At 38.7% G+C, this 19,491-nt stretch overlaps 1 protein-coding gene across 1 annotated transcript in view; it reads left to right on the top strand.

Moving 5' to 3' along the window:
• LOC124642954 (nephrin) overlaps positions 1–19,491 on the top strand; it is a 110,399-nt gene that overhangs the window by 14,396 nt on the left and 76,512 nt on the right. The window contains exon 3 of the mRNA XM_047181755.1: positions 4,462–4,577. Within this exon, the coding sequence (XP_047037711.1) occupies positions 4,462–4,577 (116 nt within the window). The remainder of the gene's footprint in view (positions 1–4,461; positions 4,578–19,491) is intronic.

Raw genomic sequence — 19,491 nt, 5'->3', positions numbered from 1 at the left:
ATCAGCTACAATTTATCCCCCACAAACGATCTGCATTTATCCCTTGCTCCCCAGATAATTGCAGCTACCTTCAATATTAAAACCGTTTGCTATAAATCCGCCATGACACAGCGGCTGTCAAAAAATATTTTATTTATAACACGATATCATTCGTTTAATTTTTGTCAAAAGTTGGCAGTTACGCCCGAAAATTTTATTTCTTTTTGAGCGCGTTTTATTCGTATCGGTGGTAAATAAAATTGTGGACGTTGATTTTCATGTAAATTGTATGTGTATTCGAGTTTTTAGTTAATGCCAGTTTTATTGCTGTTTGAACTGTAGTAATTAAACGTGTTTTGCTTAGAGATGTTAGTTTTAGAATATTTTAATTAGGTGTTTTCATGTTAGATTTATTTTTAGGTACTGTAATTACAACTATGTACCTCAAGCCAATTCACTCGCACACATTACTAAAATTGTGTATTCCTGCTTATTCTTCTTACATGAACTGAAAAAAAAATACTCAAAAAAATAGACATTTAAATCCTTAAGACTTACTTGACCCATTTATAACTGAGCTATTTGCACTGCACTCAAGTGCAAATGCATAATCTATGCAATTATGAAGTCACGATGCGATCACTGCACCAGCTTGCCAAACTTGGCTGATTATAGGAACACCTTGCCAAGATCGTTCATTATAGGTGCTTATACAGAGTGTTACTAACACAAATTGACAATGTATAGGGTGTGGAGTTATTGATGATGTTGGTTATTTACACCTGGGTCCATATAACTTGTGATATGGTGTGTTTTGAAGTTTTAATACACTAACAAGATTGTTTTATCGTTTTGAAGGAGCTAGTGAAAAATAATTCCGTTCACAAAAATATCAGAAACTATATTCAAAACATATCCTTTCTCGGGCTCCCGACTACCCGTAAATATTAAAATCAGTACTGACAGACAGTTGCTTTTGCATGTATAAATAGATGAACTTTAATTTAAAAGTTTTACCAGTACCTACCTATAAATATGAGTACATAAACAAAAGTATATAGAATTATCAATAAACCAGACAAGATGAGATGAATCAATATCTCCTATCTTTGAGTATAGGATTATCTTTCGATTGATATTGCAATAAAACCCTCTAACCACGTCGAATAACTATTATTATAGGATAAAATAGCTGTCAGATTGGTGATTATCAAGAGATTTATAATTGCCAGATAATTAAGTCTGCCATTGAAATAAGTCACCCTCAGACTATAAAAGCAATCAAGACTACTGTAACAATAATTTAGGCTCAAAAATACAGGACAAAGTGTTCAATTAAACCTCCAAGAAACAGACTCAGAAAATAAAGTCAAAACATGTTATCCTATTCTCTTTAAACATGTGTACTCCCATTAAAAGCAAGTCACAAAGTCTGCAACGAAATAAATTCCGCATTATTGCAGATTTAACCCGATATAACCGGATTAAACCGGATCCGGGACGTCGCGCAAGTGACAGCAAGGGAATTACGGGACATGTCCCGTCTGAAATTAAATGCGTGGCCACAATAGCTTGATGTTTTACGAAATATTTCTGTGAGTTGGTACAAAGCAGTGCTAGTTTTTAGGACAATTTTTTGATCACTCTTTTTTCATACTTTCACTTACAAACAATCTAGGCACCTCTAATAATATCTATATATAATAATACTATAATTATCCATGACCTGTTCATAAATCAATTCTCTTGCTGTCGTTTCCTACCCTATATTATCCTACATTTATCTAGAAAAGATGTTTATTCATATCCGGGTGCGCGAAGTAGATCTCACGGGACGCGGTTCAAACCACGAAAGAAGCACGATACATATGTGGTACTACTTCTAAATTTCTATGTAACCAAAGAACTTCAAATAAGAAATAAGGATATTGGCAAAAAACTGTAGTATCTTGAGAAACAGACAGATGCCACATTTTTTTCAAAACCGCTTCAAAACTAAGACTTTAAACTATACTAGAGTATGCATAGCATTTGTGATACATGAATTTGTTCTAGAACTATCTTGGGTCACGTAGTGTTATAATGGGTCTGCTAAGATATTTTACACCCTCTCGCTCATAAATATAAAGATGTAAGTTGCTTGTGCCGTTGTTTGGTCATCTTAATATTTGTGGCATTCTTGGGACTTGAAATAATTTTACCAAACTTGAGACTTGAAATTTCGTTGTCCTGGTTACTTACCATCAACTATTTATGTATTTGTAGTCATCATTTCTGACTTATCCTTATTTATTATTTGAAGTCGACGCAGTATGCCTTCTTCTTCCATAACTTCCTATCTGACATCATCTCACAATTATCATTCTTTGCATTCATATCGTCTTTCACACCATTCATCCATTGTTTCTTTGGTCGTCCTCTATATCCATCGCTAATACTTGAACTACGTTTTTAACAAGCCTTATTTCTGCAGTGCTTTTCTTCAACGTGTTTAAGGCCATCTTGATTCCAGGGGTGCAGGATCTTACAGAAAGTGTTATACCAGTCCTGCGATGCAAAGTTATAATAGGCGACATGGATAAATTAGTACATAATCATTAATATACCATTCATAAAAAAGGATTCATCTACAATGTACCTTTCATCATCATCATCATCATCAGCCTATCGCAGTCCTCTGCTGGACATAGGCCTCTCCAAGTGCACGCCACTGAGATCGATTTTCGGCTTCTATGTATGTATGCTTCAATGTACCCTTACTAGAGCCAAAAACAAGTTACAATCTCCTTAATCTCCATGAAACTTAAGCCATTCCTTCCTACACATACATCCACGTAGAATCGTCTATACAAGATGACAATATTGTTTTGTCATCAAATATACACACGACTGCAGGATCGCGTTTCAATCGGATTACGGGAATAAGCGAAATATCGATCCAGAGATTTGAATGTTTGTGAAATGATGTGACTTCTTTTGTTTCGGTGATAGAAACACCGGGGCTGCGGGATTGATCGAAAGAGTTACAGCGACTCTAGTGCTTAAAGGGCTCCAGAAGGAATAAAGATGGGTTTTGGTCAGTAAAAGTCTGACACCTCGCTGCATCCATAATTATACTATACTATACTATGGCTATAATTAGTTCGGTTACGGGAATAAGTTCATATGCCACATGTCATTTAGCCTGCCACATAGTAATCCTGACACCAGTCTTTCCAAGGGTTATTGGATTGCCCAGGTAACTGGGTTGAGGAGGTCAGACAGGGTCGCTTCTTGTAAAACACTGGTACTCAGCTGTATCTGGTTAGACTGGAAGCTGACCTAACATAGTTGGGAAAAGACTAAGCAAATGATGATTTTAGCCATGTCTGTGTGGCTTAGGCGATTTCATCTAATTATATACTGAAATAGTTCCGAGATGTTCCGAGAGAGCAGCTAGATGTTTTTTGATACTTTTGTATCTGTATAGAGTAATATTCATATAGTCGTAGTGATATTGTAAAACTCGGCAGCTGGCCGTATTATTACACTATGCCATGGGGATATTGTTCACATCTGTTGCAATGTCGTTTACTTACAAATGTATCTACATACACTGTATGAAGATACATTTTGTAATGTCTTAGAATCTGTTCAGAGCTTTGTTGTGTAGTTCTAATGTCAAGTAATTAAGATGTTCTTTGATGACAGCTAATCTGATAAATATTGCTGAAAAATATAATGTAAAAAAATTATGAAGCTTTTGGGAGTAAAACCTAAGCTTCTCTGAGTTATACACTACAGAGTTTTACTATTACTAGGCTAGGATATGTAAATCATTTCAGTAGTTTTGGTGTGGAAATCAAACTGATAGACAGAAACTTTACTTTGTCAAAGATTTTGAGTTTCAAGAAGTAACTAAGTATATGAAAGTTAAAATAACTACAGTAGGTAACTAAAATGAATTCGTCAAAATCAAATCAGAACCCAAATTAATTTAAATATACGTACAAAATTATACCGAGCGTCGTACACTAAATTAATTTCCGAATTTACTCAAAACCAGTGGGACAGTCCGTTAATTGCTAGATTAGAACGATTAAACGTGGTCACTCTCGCGTGGAAGATGGCTTGAATTTTGAAATAAATTAATTTCTATATTGATTTTGTTAGGAAGTCCTATTTTTAACTGCGATTTGTGGTCACACTTGTCTTTTTGTATTGTATTGTGTGTCTTGTTTAAAATATAAACTGTTATTGCGATTTTAGTTTTATACAGAGGTAGCTAATTTACTAATCCTGATAATATTCGAAACGATTGATCATTCATATGGAATTTTCCAAACCAATTTCATTAAAAATGCCATCACACTTTTAGATTTGTAACAGGAATATTATTGTTAGTTTTGACTTAATTAAGATTCCAGATTTAATACATACAACTTCAACAAACATACTCAAAAACAATGCAATCAATTTTTAACCTTACCCCTTTGTTTACAGGGTTAATTTCAAAGCGTCAGCCGAAGATGATTATGCCGACTTCACTTGCGAGGCGAGGCACGAGGCATTACAACGGGACATACCTATGCGGAGTACTGTGCAACTCAGCGTGCTATGTGAGTGGTTATTAAGATATTTGGTGATTAAGGTTTATGGTGATTGTAGTAAAAAGTGTGTAGATGATGCTTGAGTGTGGTGATATGTTTGGTGATCAGAAATGGTCATGAGAGTACCACTTAATACAAGTGGGAAAAAAGTAGCCTAACTGTGTATCAAATGTTATTGAAATCGGTTCGGTTAGGGCGACAGATAGACAGAATTAATTTCGAGTTTTGCATAGAAAGTAAGGCAAATTACAAGACTTCCTTCAATTGAAAATCAAAATCAAATTACATAAGTAATTGATTGGTTTTGATTCTATTAATATAAAATTATTACCTACCATTACATAAATACCCAAATCCTTTACATAATAATATTACAAAAACATACAAATTGTCCGTAATAAGGACAGTTATAAGAATCAATGTCTCCCGCGTTGTTATTCCTCTCACAAATTGCATCGATGTGGGTCGAGCTCTCCCGCTGTGAGACAAAATAGTCGATATTTGTCAACTAATGAGGTATTAGGTTCGATTCTCAATTTGCTTCCTTTTTTCTTTGATGAACCATATTCATGGAAAGTATTGGCAGTTTTTATATTACATAATACGATTATATTTGTATTTTATTACAGAAATGATTATTTTACCAACCTTGATCTTGATATTAACCCATATGTACGAGTGTTCATACGAGTCTATGTTACTCAATTACGCTGAAACGGGTGAAGCGATTGAGATGAAATTTCGCAATGGGGAAGTTCATATTCATATTTATTTGCATACCATAATGTTAATAAGTTGGTACCTTTAATACGGATTGACGTTTTTTTCTGGGTAATGGAAATAATTTCTCTGTGGCGAGATCATGGGCAAGGCTATATTTTTCTGATTTTGAGTAAGAGGTGAACCTATCTTTACTTATAATAGAAATGCATATTCAAGTTAGTCTTTCAATTTGACCTTAAAAACGGCTCAACCTTTTTCAATCACATTTGGGTCAAAGAATATAGCTCTAAGAAAGTCCCAGATTAGGTCTTTCTACACAAAGTCACGAACATAAAGCCAGTAGAAACACAGAGAAAAACATTTTTCTTTTCTAGTATCTTATAATGTGCAAACACACTTACACTGCACTTCTTTAAACAAATTCTTAAGAAAAGGTTTATTTCAACAACACGACACGACTCAAAGACGGGATCACATGAATTATTAAAATCACGTCGGAATTGAAGTTTTATTTACAGCGCCATCTAGTTTTTTTGTTTCGGAAACATTGATAATATTATAAAAAAATATCTAATATTCTGTGTAACCGGATAAAAAAGTAGCCAAAAATCGTCTCCACCTACGTCTGTATATTATGTATTTCTAATAGAGGTCCTTAAACACTAGGTTTTGGGTTTGGGTGTATGCCAAAATGTAGTATATTAGTAGTACCTAAAATGAAACTTAAGCGCTGTCATAATATCACCGTTTTCCACCCCGAAGGGAAGAAAACGATTATTTCAGGTCTTGCCGAGGCTTGACCTTTCGGAGATTACCTACCTTACCTAGAGTACACACATGCTTGCTACTTACGTCCATTCATGATAGTGTGAGCTGCGGGCGGGCACAGCGACGACCGCGCGGGGAGAGAGGCGGCGGCAGGCGCGTGATTGTAACTCGAACGCGCTCTCGTCAGTACCTATCTCCGAAAGCCGGCAAGAGCTTGCTCAGGTCAAGCCTCGGCAAGACCTGAAATAATCGTTTTCTTCCCTTCGGGGTGGAAAACGGTGATATTTCAGTTCTGTGCCTTCGGCTTGACCTTTCGGAGACGTGTCTATCATCTGCCGGTGCTATTAAGCGTACTGTGATAAAGGTGAGAAATAAAACCTTAGGTTCTCATCTTCAAAATCAAGCTGTTTTATTAAAATTAGAATCAATGGCTGTTATACAAGTAAGTACAAAATCAGTTCAAGTCTTGTACGATCACAGCAAACGTATCTTTTAACGATAAAATGCTATTAATACAGTTTTATAACTAATTCTTCTTTATCAAACATAAAATCTTTATTCTTCATCATAGTTTAACAATTTAGCAAATATAAACTGACTCTTAAACCTTATCATTTTAAACAACAGGGTCCTGACCCTTTCTTATATCTAATAAATAAACATTAGGTAAAGATTGAGATCTTTAATGAGATCAAATGTTCAGTCTTACACTGCATTAAAGGAATTATTAAGAACATTAACATTTCTACCTCGAGGCTGCTCTACTGATTTACAGTAGTGTTTGAAAAAAATTGTCGAGCCTCTCCAGTTCCCTCGTTTCAAGATATCATCCAGCGGTACGTTGTTCTGGAAGTCATTAGAAGCTACAGCTGATCGAACCGAGCCTGGGCTGCAGTCTATGCCAATATCCTTAAAGGGTGCCTTCAACCAGCCCGCAATAACGGTTCTGGAAGCTGCTTTAACCTTCCCTCGCGTTGTAATAAACAAATTATTTAAGCCCTCTCGTGCCCTCCTTCTACTGTTAGTCACGTCTATTAAGCAATTTATCCATTTTACTAAACTCAAATCCATGTCGCCTGAGCATGTTAGATGCCATCCGGATTGACGGTTCCTGTCATTATCTGTTTTTGAGCCAAATCTTGGCCAAAACGTTATTGAGGAATCTGATCTCTCACAATGCTGGTCGTCTATCATAAGGAGGGTGAGGTCATGTATACGTCGACCTGAAGCTAGCAATAGAAGAAGCGCCACGTGACGAGATACTTGAAAAATACTTTCCTTATCAGGTATATTCGATTTTAGCCACTGAAATAAGTCTTGAATGTTCCAGATCTGAGTCTTTGGTACTGCTGTCATACATTTTTGAATTTTTATGGCTTTGAGCATTGCAGCCACTACAGGATGATTTCCTAGTTGTTTTTCTTGAGTAGGGTCGGCAAAAGTAAGGATTACAGACTTGTGAACCATAATTGTTGATGGGGCTAATTTCCGTACTCGTGAAAGGGAACCCAGGTAAGCAGCAACATCAAGAGGTCGAGGACTATTAGGTTTTCTCCCATTTTGTCTACACCACGAGACCCATTGCTTCCATGCGGACTCGTAGGTACGCCAAGTCGAATCGCGCCATGCTGACTGTATCAGGTTAACGTCAGCTTGGTCTAAACCAGCTACTAAATCCGCCCACCCCGTATCTTCCAGACCTCCAAATAGAGATTTTCTACCTTCGGCGGAGGAAGGTTCGTGGATAAGTCGATTAGGTTCTCTATTAAGTTCGGTATCAGGTACGGGGCACCCAGGGCTCTGTGTTTGAGGTCGCTTCTCCAAAACACTGTCTTCCATCGAGGTACCACGATCAGAAATGTTCCGGAGGACTTGTTCAGATGTTGGAGTACCCGAGGTACAAGTGGTGGAGGGGGGAAAATCCACGCCAGTTCGTAGTTCCAAGTTCGGCTGAACGCATTCACGAAGAGAGCTTGTGTGTCCTTTGCATCTATCGAGACATAGACCGGTACTACTTTCGATTGGTCTGAGGCGAAGAGATCTATCTGAGGAACTCCCCATTTTCGAAATATCTTCTGTGTGATCTCGCTTTTGATGTGCCAATCGGGTAGGGCTTTTCCTCTGGATAAGCAGTCGGCGATTGAATTGTAGCGGCCGGGCAGGTAAAACGAGTGAATGGTTGCATTTAAACTCTGAGCTAAGACCAAGATTTCTTTTGTCATTTCTAGCAGTGCGATAGACTTGGTTCCACCCTGGTTTCGCAAATACGACACCACTGTCCTGTTGTCTGACTGAACCATTATTGATTGACCTAGAACTACCTCTTGGAACTCCTGCAAAGCTACTAAGACTGTGTAAAGTTCCTTTCTGTTGATATGCCATTTTAATTGCTCTTCTGTCCACAGACCTGAAAGGAGGTGGTCGCTCGTCTGAATGCCCCAGCCGTCGTTGGAGGCATCTGTGCTCACAAACATCGTCGGTTCCGGTACAAAGATCCTTCCGGGATTTCTGATATTTTGAGCCCACCAACGAGCTTCCTGAATAGCCTGTGAACTCACTGCCACCCTCTTCCCGGGCCGGTCTTGTGACAGTTTTCTTGCCGCTCTTTGCATATGCCTGGTGTAAAGTCTTCCTAGAGGGGTCACAAGTGATGCGAACCCTAGCCTTCCGATCAATGCCGTGCCGGATTCCCATGACCACTGCTTTGTTTCTAAGACTTGATTGAGATCTCTTGAGATCCGGTCGATCTTGTCTTTTGGAAGCGTCTTTTGGTTTGTCGATACATTCCAAATAATTCCCAGAAATTTTATTTCCTGTGTGGCCCTTAGCACGGATTTTTCTAGATTGACACACCAACCCATGCTCTGTAAAATTTCTACTGCATAACGCATGTGCCTCTCCAGCGTGTTTGGGTTTTGGTGTGCAAATAGGAAGTCGTCCAAGTAGACTAGAACGCGAAGACCCTTTTCTCTCAGAAAACTTGCTACCCACTTGCTGACACTGGAAAAGGCTATTGGTGCAGTGGACAGGCCGAAAGGTAAAGATGTCATTTGATAAACCCGATTCGCGTAAGCGAACGCAAGGTATCTTCGATGACTCTTTTTCACTGGGATATGAAAATAGGCTTGGCTGATATCTAGCTTTCCGAGATAATCTCCTTCTTGCATAAAATTTGGAACTTGACTTTGATTTATCAGACGAAATTTCGGGGGTTTGAGAAATTGGTTCAAGCGTCGTAAATCGAAGATTTGCCGTAGCTTTCCGTTTCTCTTGGGTATTAGAAATATTCTTGATAGGAACCCGTTCGCAACCTCGCAATTCTCTACCACACCTGACTTGAGCAATATCTCTATCTCCTTGGACATAGCAGGGGACAGGTTTGTGGAAAACCTTCCTAAATTTTCGCCCAATGGAATCGAAGGTGGTTTTGCTGCAAAGGGTATTGTATAGCCTGTAATAATTTTTAAAATCTTCTTTGGAGCTCCTAACTCCTGCCACCGAGCTTGAAATTTCTCCAACTGTCCCCCGTGAAAATTGTCAGTACTTACGACCTCTTTGTAATTTCTTATCCTTTCCGTGTCGATCGGGATGCTTATTTGGTGCCTTAGAGTTTCCGCTTCGGCGGTAGTTTGCACTGCGAGTAGACGTGGTGGTGGTCGCTGCTGAAGAGTGACCGCGACCAGTCGGTTGTTTGCTTTTGGAAGCATGCGAAGATGCTTTGCGAAATGAGTTCTTCCGAAACGAATGAATAGTTTCTTTTTTATTTAAATTAGATGAGGCAAAAATTCCCGATGTGCCACCGTTGTCTTTAATAAACGCGCTAAATAGTTTTTCATCAAACAGGTGGGTTGGCGAAGGAGGTATGTTGTTGAGGGCGCTGGTGAGGACGTCATTTTTAGGCCTGAAAGTTTTTCTACGAACCTCAATGGTTTCAGCCCTATTAGCGCAAACATATTGTAGCAGTTGATCTGACACTAATTTGAACTTAGAGTCCTCTGCCTCCACCAACCGTCTCAAGTCCGTGCTGATGTCTGGGCATTTTTTAATTATGGCATTGAGCCCGTCTGCTAGCGCCTTGCGCTGGAGCAACAATCCGTGTGTGATTGTGCCTAGAATTCCTTCTTGCCTCGTCACCCACGGAGAGAGCCGCGAGGCTAAAGTACCCAGTTCTGTATTTACTTTTAGCGGGCTAAATGGCGAAGCGGCGTGTAAGTGCTTCTCTACGTCCTTGTATCTGATGCGATTCCAGCTATCAGTGCCCAGTCTTTGACATTCAATGCCTTCCTTTTTGGCTTGCGACGACGGCTCCGGAACAAGAGGATCTGCTTCTTTAGTCGTGGGTCGAAACTCAAGCTCCTTTTCGTTTCGCTCGTCTTGCTCGTTTGGATATGGGCCCCAGGTAGGGGCTTTCCACGATGGGGCGTCCAAGGCGTCCGAACTTACTTCTTCCTCGCCATCGGAAAAATCGTTTTCCTTGTCAGAATCAGAGTCCGAATCTTTGTCTCTGCCTCTGCTTTGAGTGACCATCTCCAGGAGCATTTCCATTTTCTGCTCTAATGCACAAAACCTTTCTTCCTGAAGTGACGTCCCAGTAGAGAACGGCGGAGACTCAAGCCTGGGTCGACGTGTCGCGGGCTCTTTGACCCGAGACGTCGACCTCCTCTTTCGACTGGTCTCTTCTGTCTCCGAAAGACAGCCTGAGAGTATTTTATCTGTCTCCGCTCTTGTGTGGAGAAGAGGCATAAGCGCAGCAACCGACTGTTTCACGTATTCCGTGCGCGCCGCAGATCCGCGGATGCGGTTGGAGATGGCAGGAGGTCCTATAATAAGGGCACGTGTAAATGCCCAGTCTAGTATCTTGTGCCGAATTTCCCTATACCTTTTTTCGGACAGGTGATCCGCCTCCGGTATAAAGGCACGAACTAACCCTACGGTAGGCAAAGCAACTACGAGTTTGTTTAGTATATTTGGGTCGACTTTCTCCCCAAAGACTTCCTCTTTCGTTGCCGTGGTCACCTCCCAGTTCGTCCAACCATCGGGGAGATGCTCTTGAGCCAAAACTTTCACCCGTTCCAAGATCACGTTCTCTTCCTCCGCTTCGGCATGCTCGTCCAAAAGTTCACCCAGAGTCACCACTCCTCCAAGCTGGGTCATCTGAAGCAAAGTGAAAAAGTTCACTGAGTGCTCACAAGTTGGGGAGCGGTTCAAGGCGCGGGGCGCGCCGCTCAAATATCGAGCCGCGCCATCCAAATGTTGGGCGGCGTCGCCTAGATTAAGGGCCGCGCGGCTCGAACCTTGAGCCGCGCCGGTCAAATATCGAGCCGCACCGCTCAAATGGTGAGCCGCGCGCCGCTCAAATAGTGAGCCGCGCTGCTCAAATGGTGAGCCGTGCCGCTCAAATGGTGAGCCGCGCCGACCAAAAGTTGAGCCGCGCCGCCCAAGTTTTGGGCCGCAATGTTTATGTAAACAAAACATGCAACTCGCAGCGCGACCCGTAGGTACGATAGTGGCTGGCTTGCCAACGTATCGCTTATATCGGTCGCAGTTTGTGGATGGTATGTCCGACAAACATTTTATTGGCTCTAATAAAATTGCAGATGCAAAATTAAGCACTTAGACCTCAGCATTCTTGTTCACAGTTGGCCCGCACCTAAAACACACAATTCACACAAAACAAAATAATGAATAACTTACCGTTATATATATTTTCTTACACAAACGTTACAACAACGTTACACCACAATATAACGGTTACACTGTAGCAATACGTGCGCACGCTAGAATAAAGATAGCGTACTGACGAGAGCGCGTTCGAGTTACAATCACGCGCCTGCCGCCGCCTCTCTCCCCGCGCGGTCGTCGCTGTGCCCGCCCGCAGCTCACACTATCATGAATGGACGTAAGTAGCAAGCATGTGTGTACTCTAGGTAAGGTAGGTAATCTCCGAAAGGTCAAGCCGAAGGCACAGAACTGAAATAATTAGTATAGGTACTTACACAATGTGTTTACATTCAAACATGTAGTATTTTTTTTACATTTACACTGACAGACCGTTAGTAGCCATTTCATGAATTTCTAATTGAATCTTTCTTGCTAATTATCACTAGATATTTCACTATAAACTCACTAAAGTTGCTAAAGCTGTGAAAGATAAGTCCATATAGTAAATACCATAGTAAGTTCCACCTTTATAAATAACATGGAATCACTGACTGTAATCTTACTGCAACTTTACCGTGTAACCTTTATAACAAGCCAAGTTTCTAGATCCTTTAAAAAAGAAATTCCACTTCAGCATACAAATTCTCAACTCGCATAGGTTTGTTTTCACCCCACGACACGACTCCGACATATATGAATTATTAATAAAGCATTCGATTGAGACCGCTAGACCAACGTTTACATTGGTTGGACCAACAGTGGCTTGCAACGTGTAACGTTATGCGCCATCTAGATGAGAGTTTTGGCAACTTTTATTTGTTTATCGTTTTCATATGAAGCTCTCATGTTTTTTCATAAAAGCTACGTATAATGTATGTAGGTATATTTTCAGTACTTTTTTTTAACGACGTCAAAAATCATCAGCAGATGTGAGGGAGTGTCAGACTCTTACTGACTAAAAACCGTCGTGTTCCGTCGTAGGCCATTTATCTACCATGTACATTTATGTTTATTTTCAGTACTAAAATATAGAATTAAAAAATATGCGTGGAATATGTTGTGTCGCTAGAAAAATCTCTGTGTGCAAAAATTTGCATAAAAAGGTGAAGTCTTTTAGTAAAACTGCAAGAGAAGTCATTTCAGCATTAAGCTCTTACACTGTTATTTCTTACTCAGTATTTTTTACTTCACTAAACAAATTAAGCACAAAATAAAAACTGGTAACAACAATGTAACTCACAAACACATGTTTTCTTAATAGTTTCGACCCAAATTTTCCACAGAATTTAAATAAGGGAAACTGGGCTAAAACGGAATAGAGAGAATGCAAGTTTTCTTCCGTTTCCCTCAGCTTTAATTTCGAATTTTAGAACTGGAAATTGCGTCGGGAAAATTCTTATTTCTTCATTGTTCAGTCTGAAACAGTCTGATTTACTATTAAAGAACTATTTTGTATCTTTCGGTCGGAAATATTCTGAATTTCTGGTTGTATTGCAAGAGAGGGTATCAGTTAACTGAAACGCCTCCGTGCGACGCTGTGACAGTATGAAAATGGCATTTAATTTATTCACTTGCGAATTTTCTTATAGAAAAACATTTGACTAAAGCTTAATACCTACTTACTGTTTTTTTTTAAACTTAACTTATTTATTTATTTGATACTTTATGCACAATTTTGTACAATGGCGGACTTAACGCTCTAGGCGTTTTCTCCCGGTCTACCTTTGGGTGGACGAGAAATAGCAGTGGTAGGTGCAAATTTTCTGGAAACACAAAACAAAAGATATATACATACAATAGATGAATACATAAACATAATTTACATACAACACAATGTACATAACTTCTTTGCCAGAATCCAACACTATCTCAATCTTATAATGTATTGCAACGTTATATTACTTTTAAAAGAAAATCCAGCTGAGGCCTAAAAGCTCCGATCAAAATTGATCAGTTTCGAAATTTTCGAGTCACAAACCTTACGCAATTAATTCCCCCACCATCACCGAGCGATAAAGTCAATAGGGGACATCGGGGTAAAGCAAACATAGCTGGTGCCGGTTTAAATGGAAAATTAATAATTCATGGCTCTAAGTCCGTTTTGCTACCGTGTCGTAGTATTCGAGTGGGCTGTTTGCTTTGCCCCACTCTACCCTATAAAAATGTAATTTGTTCAAAATTATGATTGGATTCAGTTTGTAGAAAATATTTTTTTTTTATGGTGACGCCAATTTTTTAGCAGGTGGTTTGTTTCGGGCCACGATCGGGTTGCCCGGGTTAGGTACTGGGTTGAGGAGGTCAGATAGGCAGTCGCTCCTTGTAAAGCACTGGTATTCAGCTGAATCCGGTTGGACTGGAAGCCGACCCCAACATAGTTGGGAAAAGGCTCGTTAGATGATGGTTTATTTCGTGGACGTTTTAGATATCCTTTTTGCAATTTTACATATTTAAGTTTGCAATGTAAAAGTACCTTACCTAGCTTAAAGTCCTTGGAATAATTTTGCCATTGAATGATTCAATAGAAAGCAATCAAAGCTACCGTTTGCATAAGCACCGCAGAGAGACTTTATCAGACCAGTAACATTTTATTACAAACCATTAGTTATAATACTCTGAGATTACACATACTCGTGCAGGAAAGATATCACTAATTTCGAAGTCAAATAAAATCATTAATCCAAACTAATATTATAAATGCGAAAGTAACCCTGTCTGTCTTTTTTTCACGCCTAAACTACTGAACTGATTTGTGTGAAATTTGGTACAGACAAGGTTTAGAACTTGAGAAAGGACATAGGATAGTTTTTGTACTATATTTTACAAAAAATAATTATTCCGGACATTCTCTCATCTTATTCAGCCTCGTGCTGGACACGCTCACCGAGGACGCTCAACAGAAAGCATCGTGGACTTTTGTGTACGCGGATGATGTAGCAATCTGTACAACGACTCGTGAGGCTCTGGAAGACGCTCTGGAGGCATGGAAGAGGCAGTTGCAGGCAGGTGGCTAATTCTGAGCGTTTCGAAGACCCAGTATATGGAGTGCAATGTGCCTATCCCCCGTACTGACCCTATAGTGGTTGATGGACAAGTAGTTCAACAGTGCGAAGAGTATAAATACCTGGGTAGCATAATTGCCAAATCCGGAAACCTGGAAAATAACATTCAGAACCGAATATCAGCCGCCTGGCTTAAGTGGCGCGAGCTTACGGGAGTTACCTGCGACAGTCGAATGCCCATTAAACTGAAAGGGATTATTTACAAGTCAGTCATAAGACCAGTTCTCATTTATGGAAGCGAGACGTGGGCCGTAACAAAAAAGCATGTCAGTACCATCCAAGTTGCCGAGATGAAGATGTTGCGGTGGATGTGCGGGGTAACGAGGCTCGATAAGATCCGTAACGAGTACGTACGCGGTAGCCTTGGAGTACGCGATGTCGCCGACAAAATACAAGAAAAACGGCCGCGATGGTACGGACATGTTAAAAGGAGACCACCTGAGTACATCGGCAATGCGACACTCAATCTCGATATACCCGGTCAATGGCGCAGAGGCAGGCCAAAACTGCGGTGGTTGAGTGTCGTAAAGAAAGACATGGAAATCTGCGAACTCAAAGAGGAAGATGTCCAGGATAGAGCGAAGTGGAAGAAGAAGATACGGAAAGCGGACCCCGTCACAAGACGGGATAAACGCTAAGAAGAAGAAGAAGAATTATTCCGGACATACAGCGCCATCTATTGGTCAAAAGTCGGCATCGATTCACTATCTTACGCGAACGAAGTCGGGGATAAAATTAGTTAGAACTAGAACCTAAAATAAACGCCTAAAATTCAAGTGTAATGATTAAGTTATAAAACATGGTGTTTAATTATGAGTCTAAATTCCTTTGTAAAATTACATGGAGCACTTTGTTTTCTTTCCCCTATGGTCGGTTTACATAGCGTAGTGCGGGGATGTGTGCTTATCGACGTTTTTTAATTGAATTTTAAATCGAGTGGATTTAAAACTTACCGTTTGATTTTAGTCGACGGTTTTTTTTTATTGGAGTGAGTGATGTTATATTGACGGAATAAGACTTTACTTAATATAATAATAATAAGACTTTTTGCTGCTTTATAGTAAAGAAAATGGAATATAGGTAACATCTTAACTATAAAAAAGTTCTTAATAGTAGGTACATTTTGGTCCTATGGTAGTATTATTATACAAAGAAAAGCCTGTTCTCATCCCGCGTATTTTATTATTTGACAGCGACCGCAAAAGCCTGCCAGCAATGCAGTAACATCTTTTTTCTTACCAAAGTAACGAGATTTACTGAAACTCCGAATTTAATTTGTTGCTCAGTATTTTATTTTCTTCAAGCAAGGTACCTTAATTGATTGAATGAGGCGTTACTTTGTAGGAATCCCTTGTAAAAATAATGGCTGTCGGAAATACTTTTTTTGGACCCTACACAGGGTGAGATTAATAAATCAAATAAGTTTGGTCAGATAAAGGTTGAATGTAATCTTAGGGTTGAGGTCTCCTCTTTTTAAATCTTATTTCGAAGTCTGATGGATGTAAAAAGTTTTGGTCGTTCAGGAAATTGTGGGTCAATGTCGGTATTGAGAGGTTGATAAATTAAAGATGGTGTTTTATTAGATAGAAAGTTACTTTATCAGATTTGACTTTAGTTTAGAATATTAGTTATCATATCAAAAACCATGACACCATTTAAGAACAAATTATAATTTTAAAAGTATCGATACATTTTACTATCGACACCACCCCACCCCTAACCCACACAAACTGAGGGAGGTGAAGTATTTAAAAAAAAAGTTTAAATAATAATAAAAAATTACCACCACGGCTACAAAAACAAAAGATTTTTACACAAAGTGAGTAGACAGCGAGGCGAAATAGCCCCAAGGCAATGACGAAACAGAAAGATTTCATAAAACAACATTATTTCTCAATTTTTTATTTGCCTACTCATTTTTTGTACTGTTTCCCTATGGTTTTGCTTGCGTCACTGGGGAACTAGGACAATATCTATGGCTGGAATATTTAGCACCTATCTCCATGACTAATATGTTTAATAGTCCAATTTCACATTCATAATATTACAGTAAAGAGTAGTTGCTTCGCGGCAGTTTCACCCTGATGAAATGTAGTCTTTAATTTGTAAGGTCTTATCGTCGTCTGCCGGGGCTGCGGGATTGTTCGAAAGAGTTACCGCGGCCCTGGTACATAAAAGGCCTACGACGGAACACGACGGTTTTTAGTCAGTAAGAGTCTGACACTTTCTCACCGCTGCTAACCCACAGCGGGATCATTTGATGATTTTTGACGTCGTTAATAAAATGGGTCTTACCACTGTCTTTATCATTGAACTCAATTTAGCCATTGCAGAATGTAAGTTTAACAAAAAAACGCCACCTTCTCATTTACAAATAATGAAAGATTATCCTATGACGTATTTTTGTCTATTTTTACCGGCATCAAAAAAAGGATTTTTGATGATGAATTTTCACGTATTTTTTTCCTGAATACTTAACAATATGATCAAAGATGTTTTTGTTAATTTCGTTTTGTAGAATTCTTTGATCATAGCACAGACAGACGTATAAATTAGAAAGGAAGGATGTAGGTAGGAAACTTGGGTCTTTTTGCAAACGAAGTTCTATTTGTTTTTTTAATAATTAATTAGGGTTATGCCCTTTAAGAAGCCTCGTTGAAATTAAAATCTCGTAATTCTGAGTTTGTTCAGATCAAGTGTAAGTCAAGATCTGTTTAATAATTAGAAATGAGAAATTAAGCGCTTCTGTTTTACATAAAAATCCGGTAAAAATATTTTTATTTCATACTTGTTTCCGCGCTTTTTGGATGGAAATAACTCTTTCTTCTGTATTGACATTTAAGTTACCTACCTACATATGTTACTGAAAAGTTACATTAAAATCCACCCAGCAGTTTGGCGTGAAAGAGTAATGAACATACATTCTTACCAACTTTCGCATTTATAATATGTATTAGTAGCATTATCCTAGTATAACTACTGTACCCAACAGAACCAAAGGTCCTTAAAATTCAATTAACTTTTTTCTTTCCTTTTTTACTTTCTTTGGAGCTCAAATCGCATCAAGGACTTTGTATTATTCATGTTCGGAATAATTAAAGGCTCGTATGAACAATTTTATGGGAATTATAATAAAAGTTAAATTCACCGACACGACAGAACTTTTATGGCGTAACATTGGGGGATGTCTGTTACACCGAAGTGTTATTACATTTCAAAGTAAATATAGAACGTAATGTTGATAAAAAATAATTGTACTTTGGAAAAAGATATACCTATCAAGATCACACAAGAATTAAAGAGACATTTGTCGTGTGAGAGCCCCTAAAATATAAATTTTAATTCTGGTTTTCGAGTTTGTTGTTATAGCGAAAATTTCAACTGTCTCAATATCAAGGATTGTAAGAGAAAGCCTGGTGACAAAAGAACTGACCCCTTAGTGATAATATACTGTCAAGAAAGTAAATAGATTGACTCCCGTTTTACTTTTTGTTTACGGAAAAATAAAAAGGACTTTTGTGACGTCAGAAGAACAGTGATTATTAAGCACTATCTAATATTAGTTAATCTCATGGAAAATTCTTCCCAAATTACTGTCTAGACATTTTCTTAAGGCTATTGGTAAAAGATTAAAGATTAACCTATCATAAGGCAACGACCCCACAGAGAGTAGAATATCTTGTCAATGCAAATAACTGTTTTATCATAGAAATGAAACGACAACAGATCGGTGAATATGGCCTTTATCGCTTCAGAACTAAGCCGGTTTAGATACTGTGTTTTTCTATTAAAATGTAAAGTATTTTATCGAGTATTCTGTTAACCTACAGGCAATGGTATAGAAGTTAACACGCGTGGCTGTTTTTATTAGTTTTATTTTTTATAAATATAGTTGTCCAAGTTCAACTAACACGCTTTTGAGAATAAAGCAATCAATTTTTTTTTCCTATTGATTAAAATTGGAGGTTGGATTTTTTCTATTTTTTTTCTGTCAAATGTAAATCCGGTTCCTAAAGTATTTATATCTTTCGTTTATATGACTTTCTTAGATCTAGAATTCGGGTTGATTTATCACACGCAAGTATTAGATAGACCAACCAACCAATCCCATTCCTAGTTAATATCGCTAATATAACTCAACAGCAGATTTCATTAAATAAACTAATCTTTATCAACCCAACAAAGACACACCAAATAATTTATCCCCCACAATTTCTACAAACGAACACTGCCGAGCAAAATTCAACGGAGAAACTAAATTACAATTACAGTTCGGTGTGACGGGCGGCCCAAAGTAACAAATTTGTCGTTCCTCGGTACAGTGCCCGCTTAATTACAAAACGCTAGACTTGACGTGCGTATTACGTGCGTTTTACTTGCGTATTTCTTGCGTACTCGCGTATCGTACGAGATTTGCCACATGAAGGCGTATTGGCGAAGTTTTAAACTGTATTACAATGTTTTGTAATTTCCGTGTAAAGATTTGCCGAGTTTTGGATTATTGTTGGGTGGGTTTGATACATTTTGTTTTAAAAGATTCTTGTGCTAAGATGTTTATATTTTGTGTTTTTTTACTCAATATTTATAAGTTAGTTGCCCGGGTTGAGATTTGCCCGGGTAACTGGGTTGAGGAGGTCAGATAGGCAGTCGCTCCTTGTAAAGCACTGGTACTTAGCTGAATCCGGTTAGACTGGAAGCCGACCCCAACATAG

Source organism: Helicoverpa zea, chromosome 26, assembly GCF_022581195.2.
Source record: "Helicoverpa zea isolate HzStark_Cry1AcR chromosome 26, ilHelZeax1.1, whole genome shotgun sequence".
Classification (NCBI taxonomy): Eukaryota; Metazoa; Arthropoda; class Insecta; order Lepidoptera; family Noctuidae; genus Helicoverpa; species Helicoverpa zea.
Note: the sequence above shows the minus strand (reverse complement) of the source record. Positions and strands in the feature narration are given on the sequence as shown.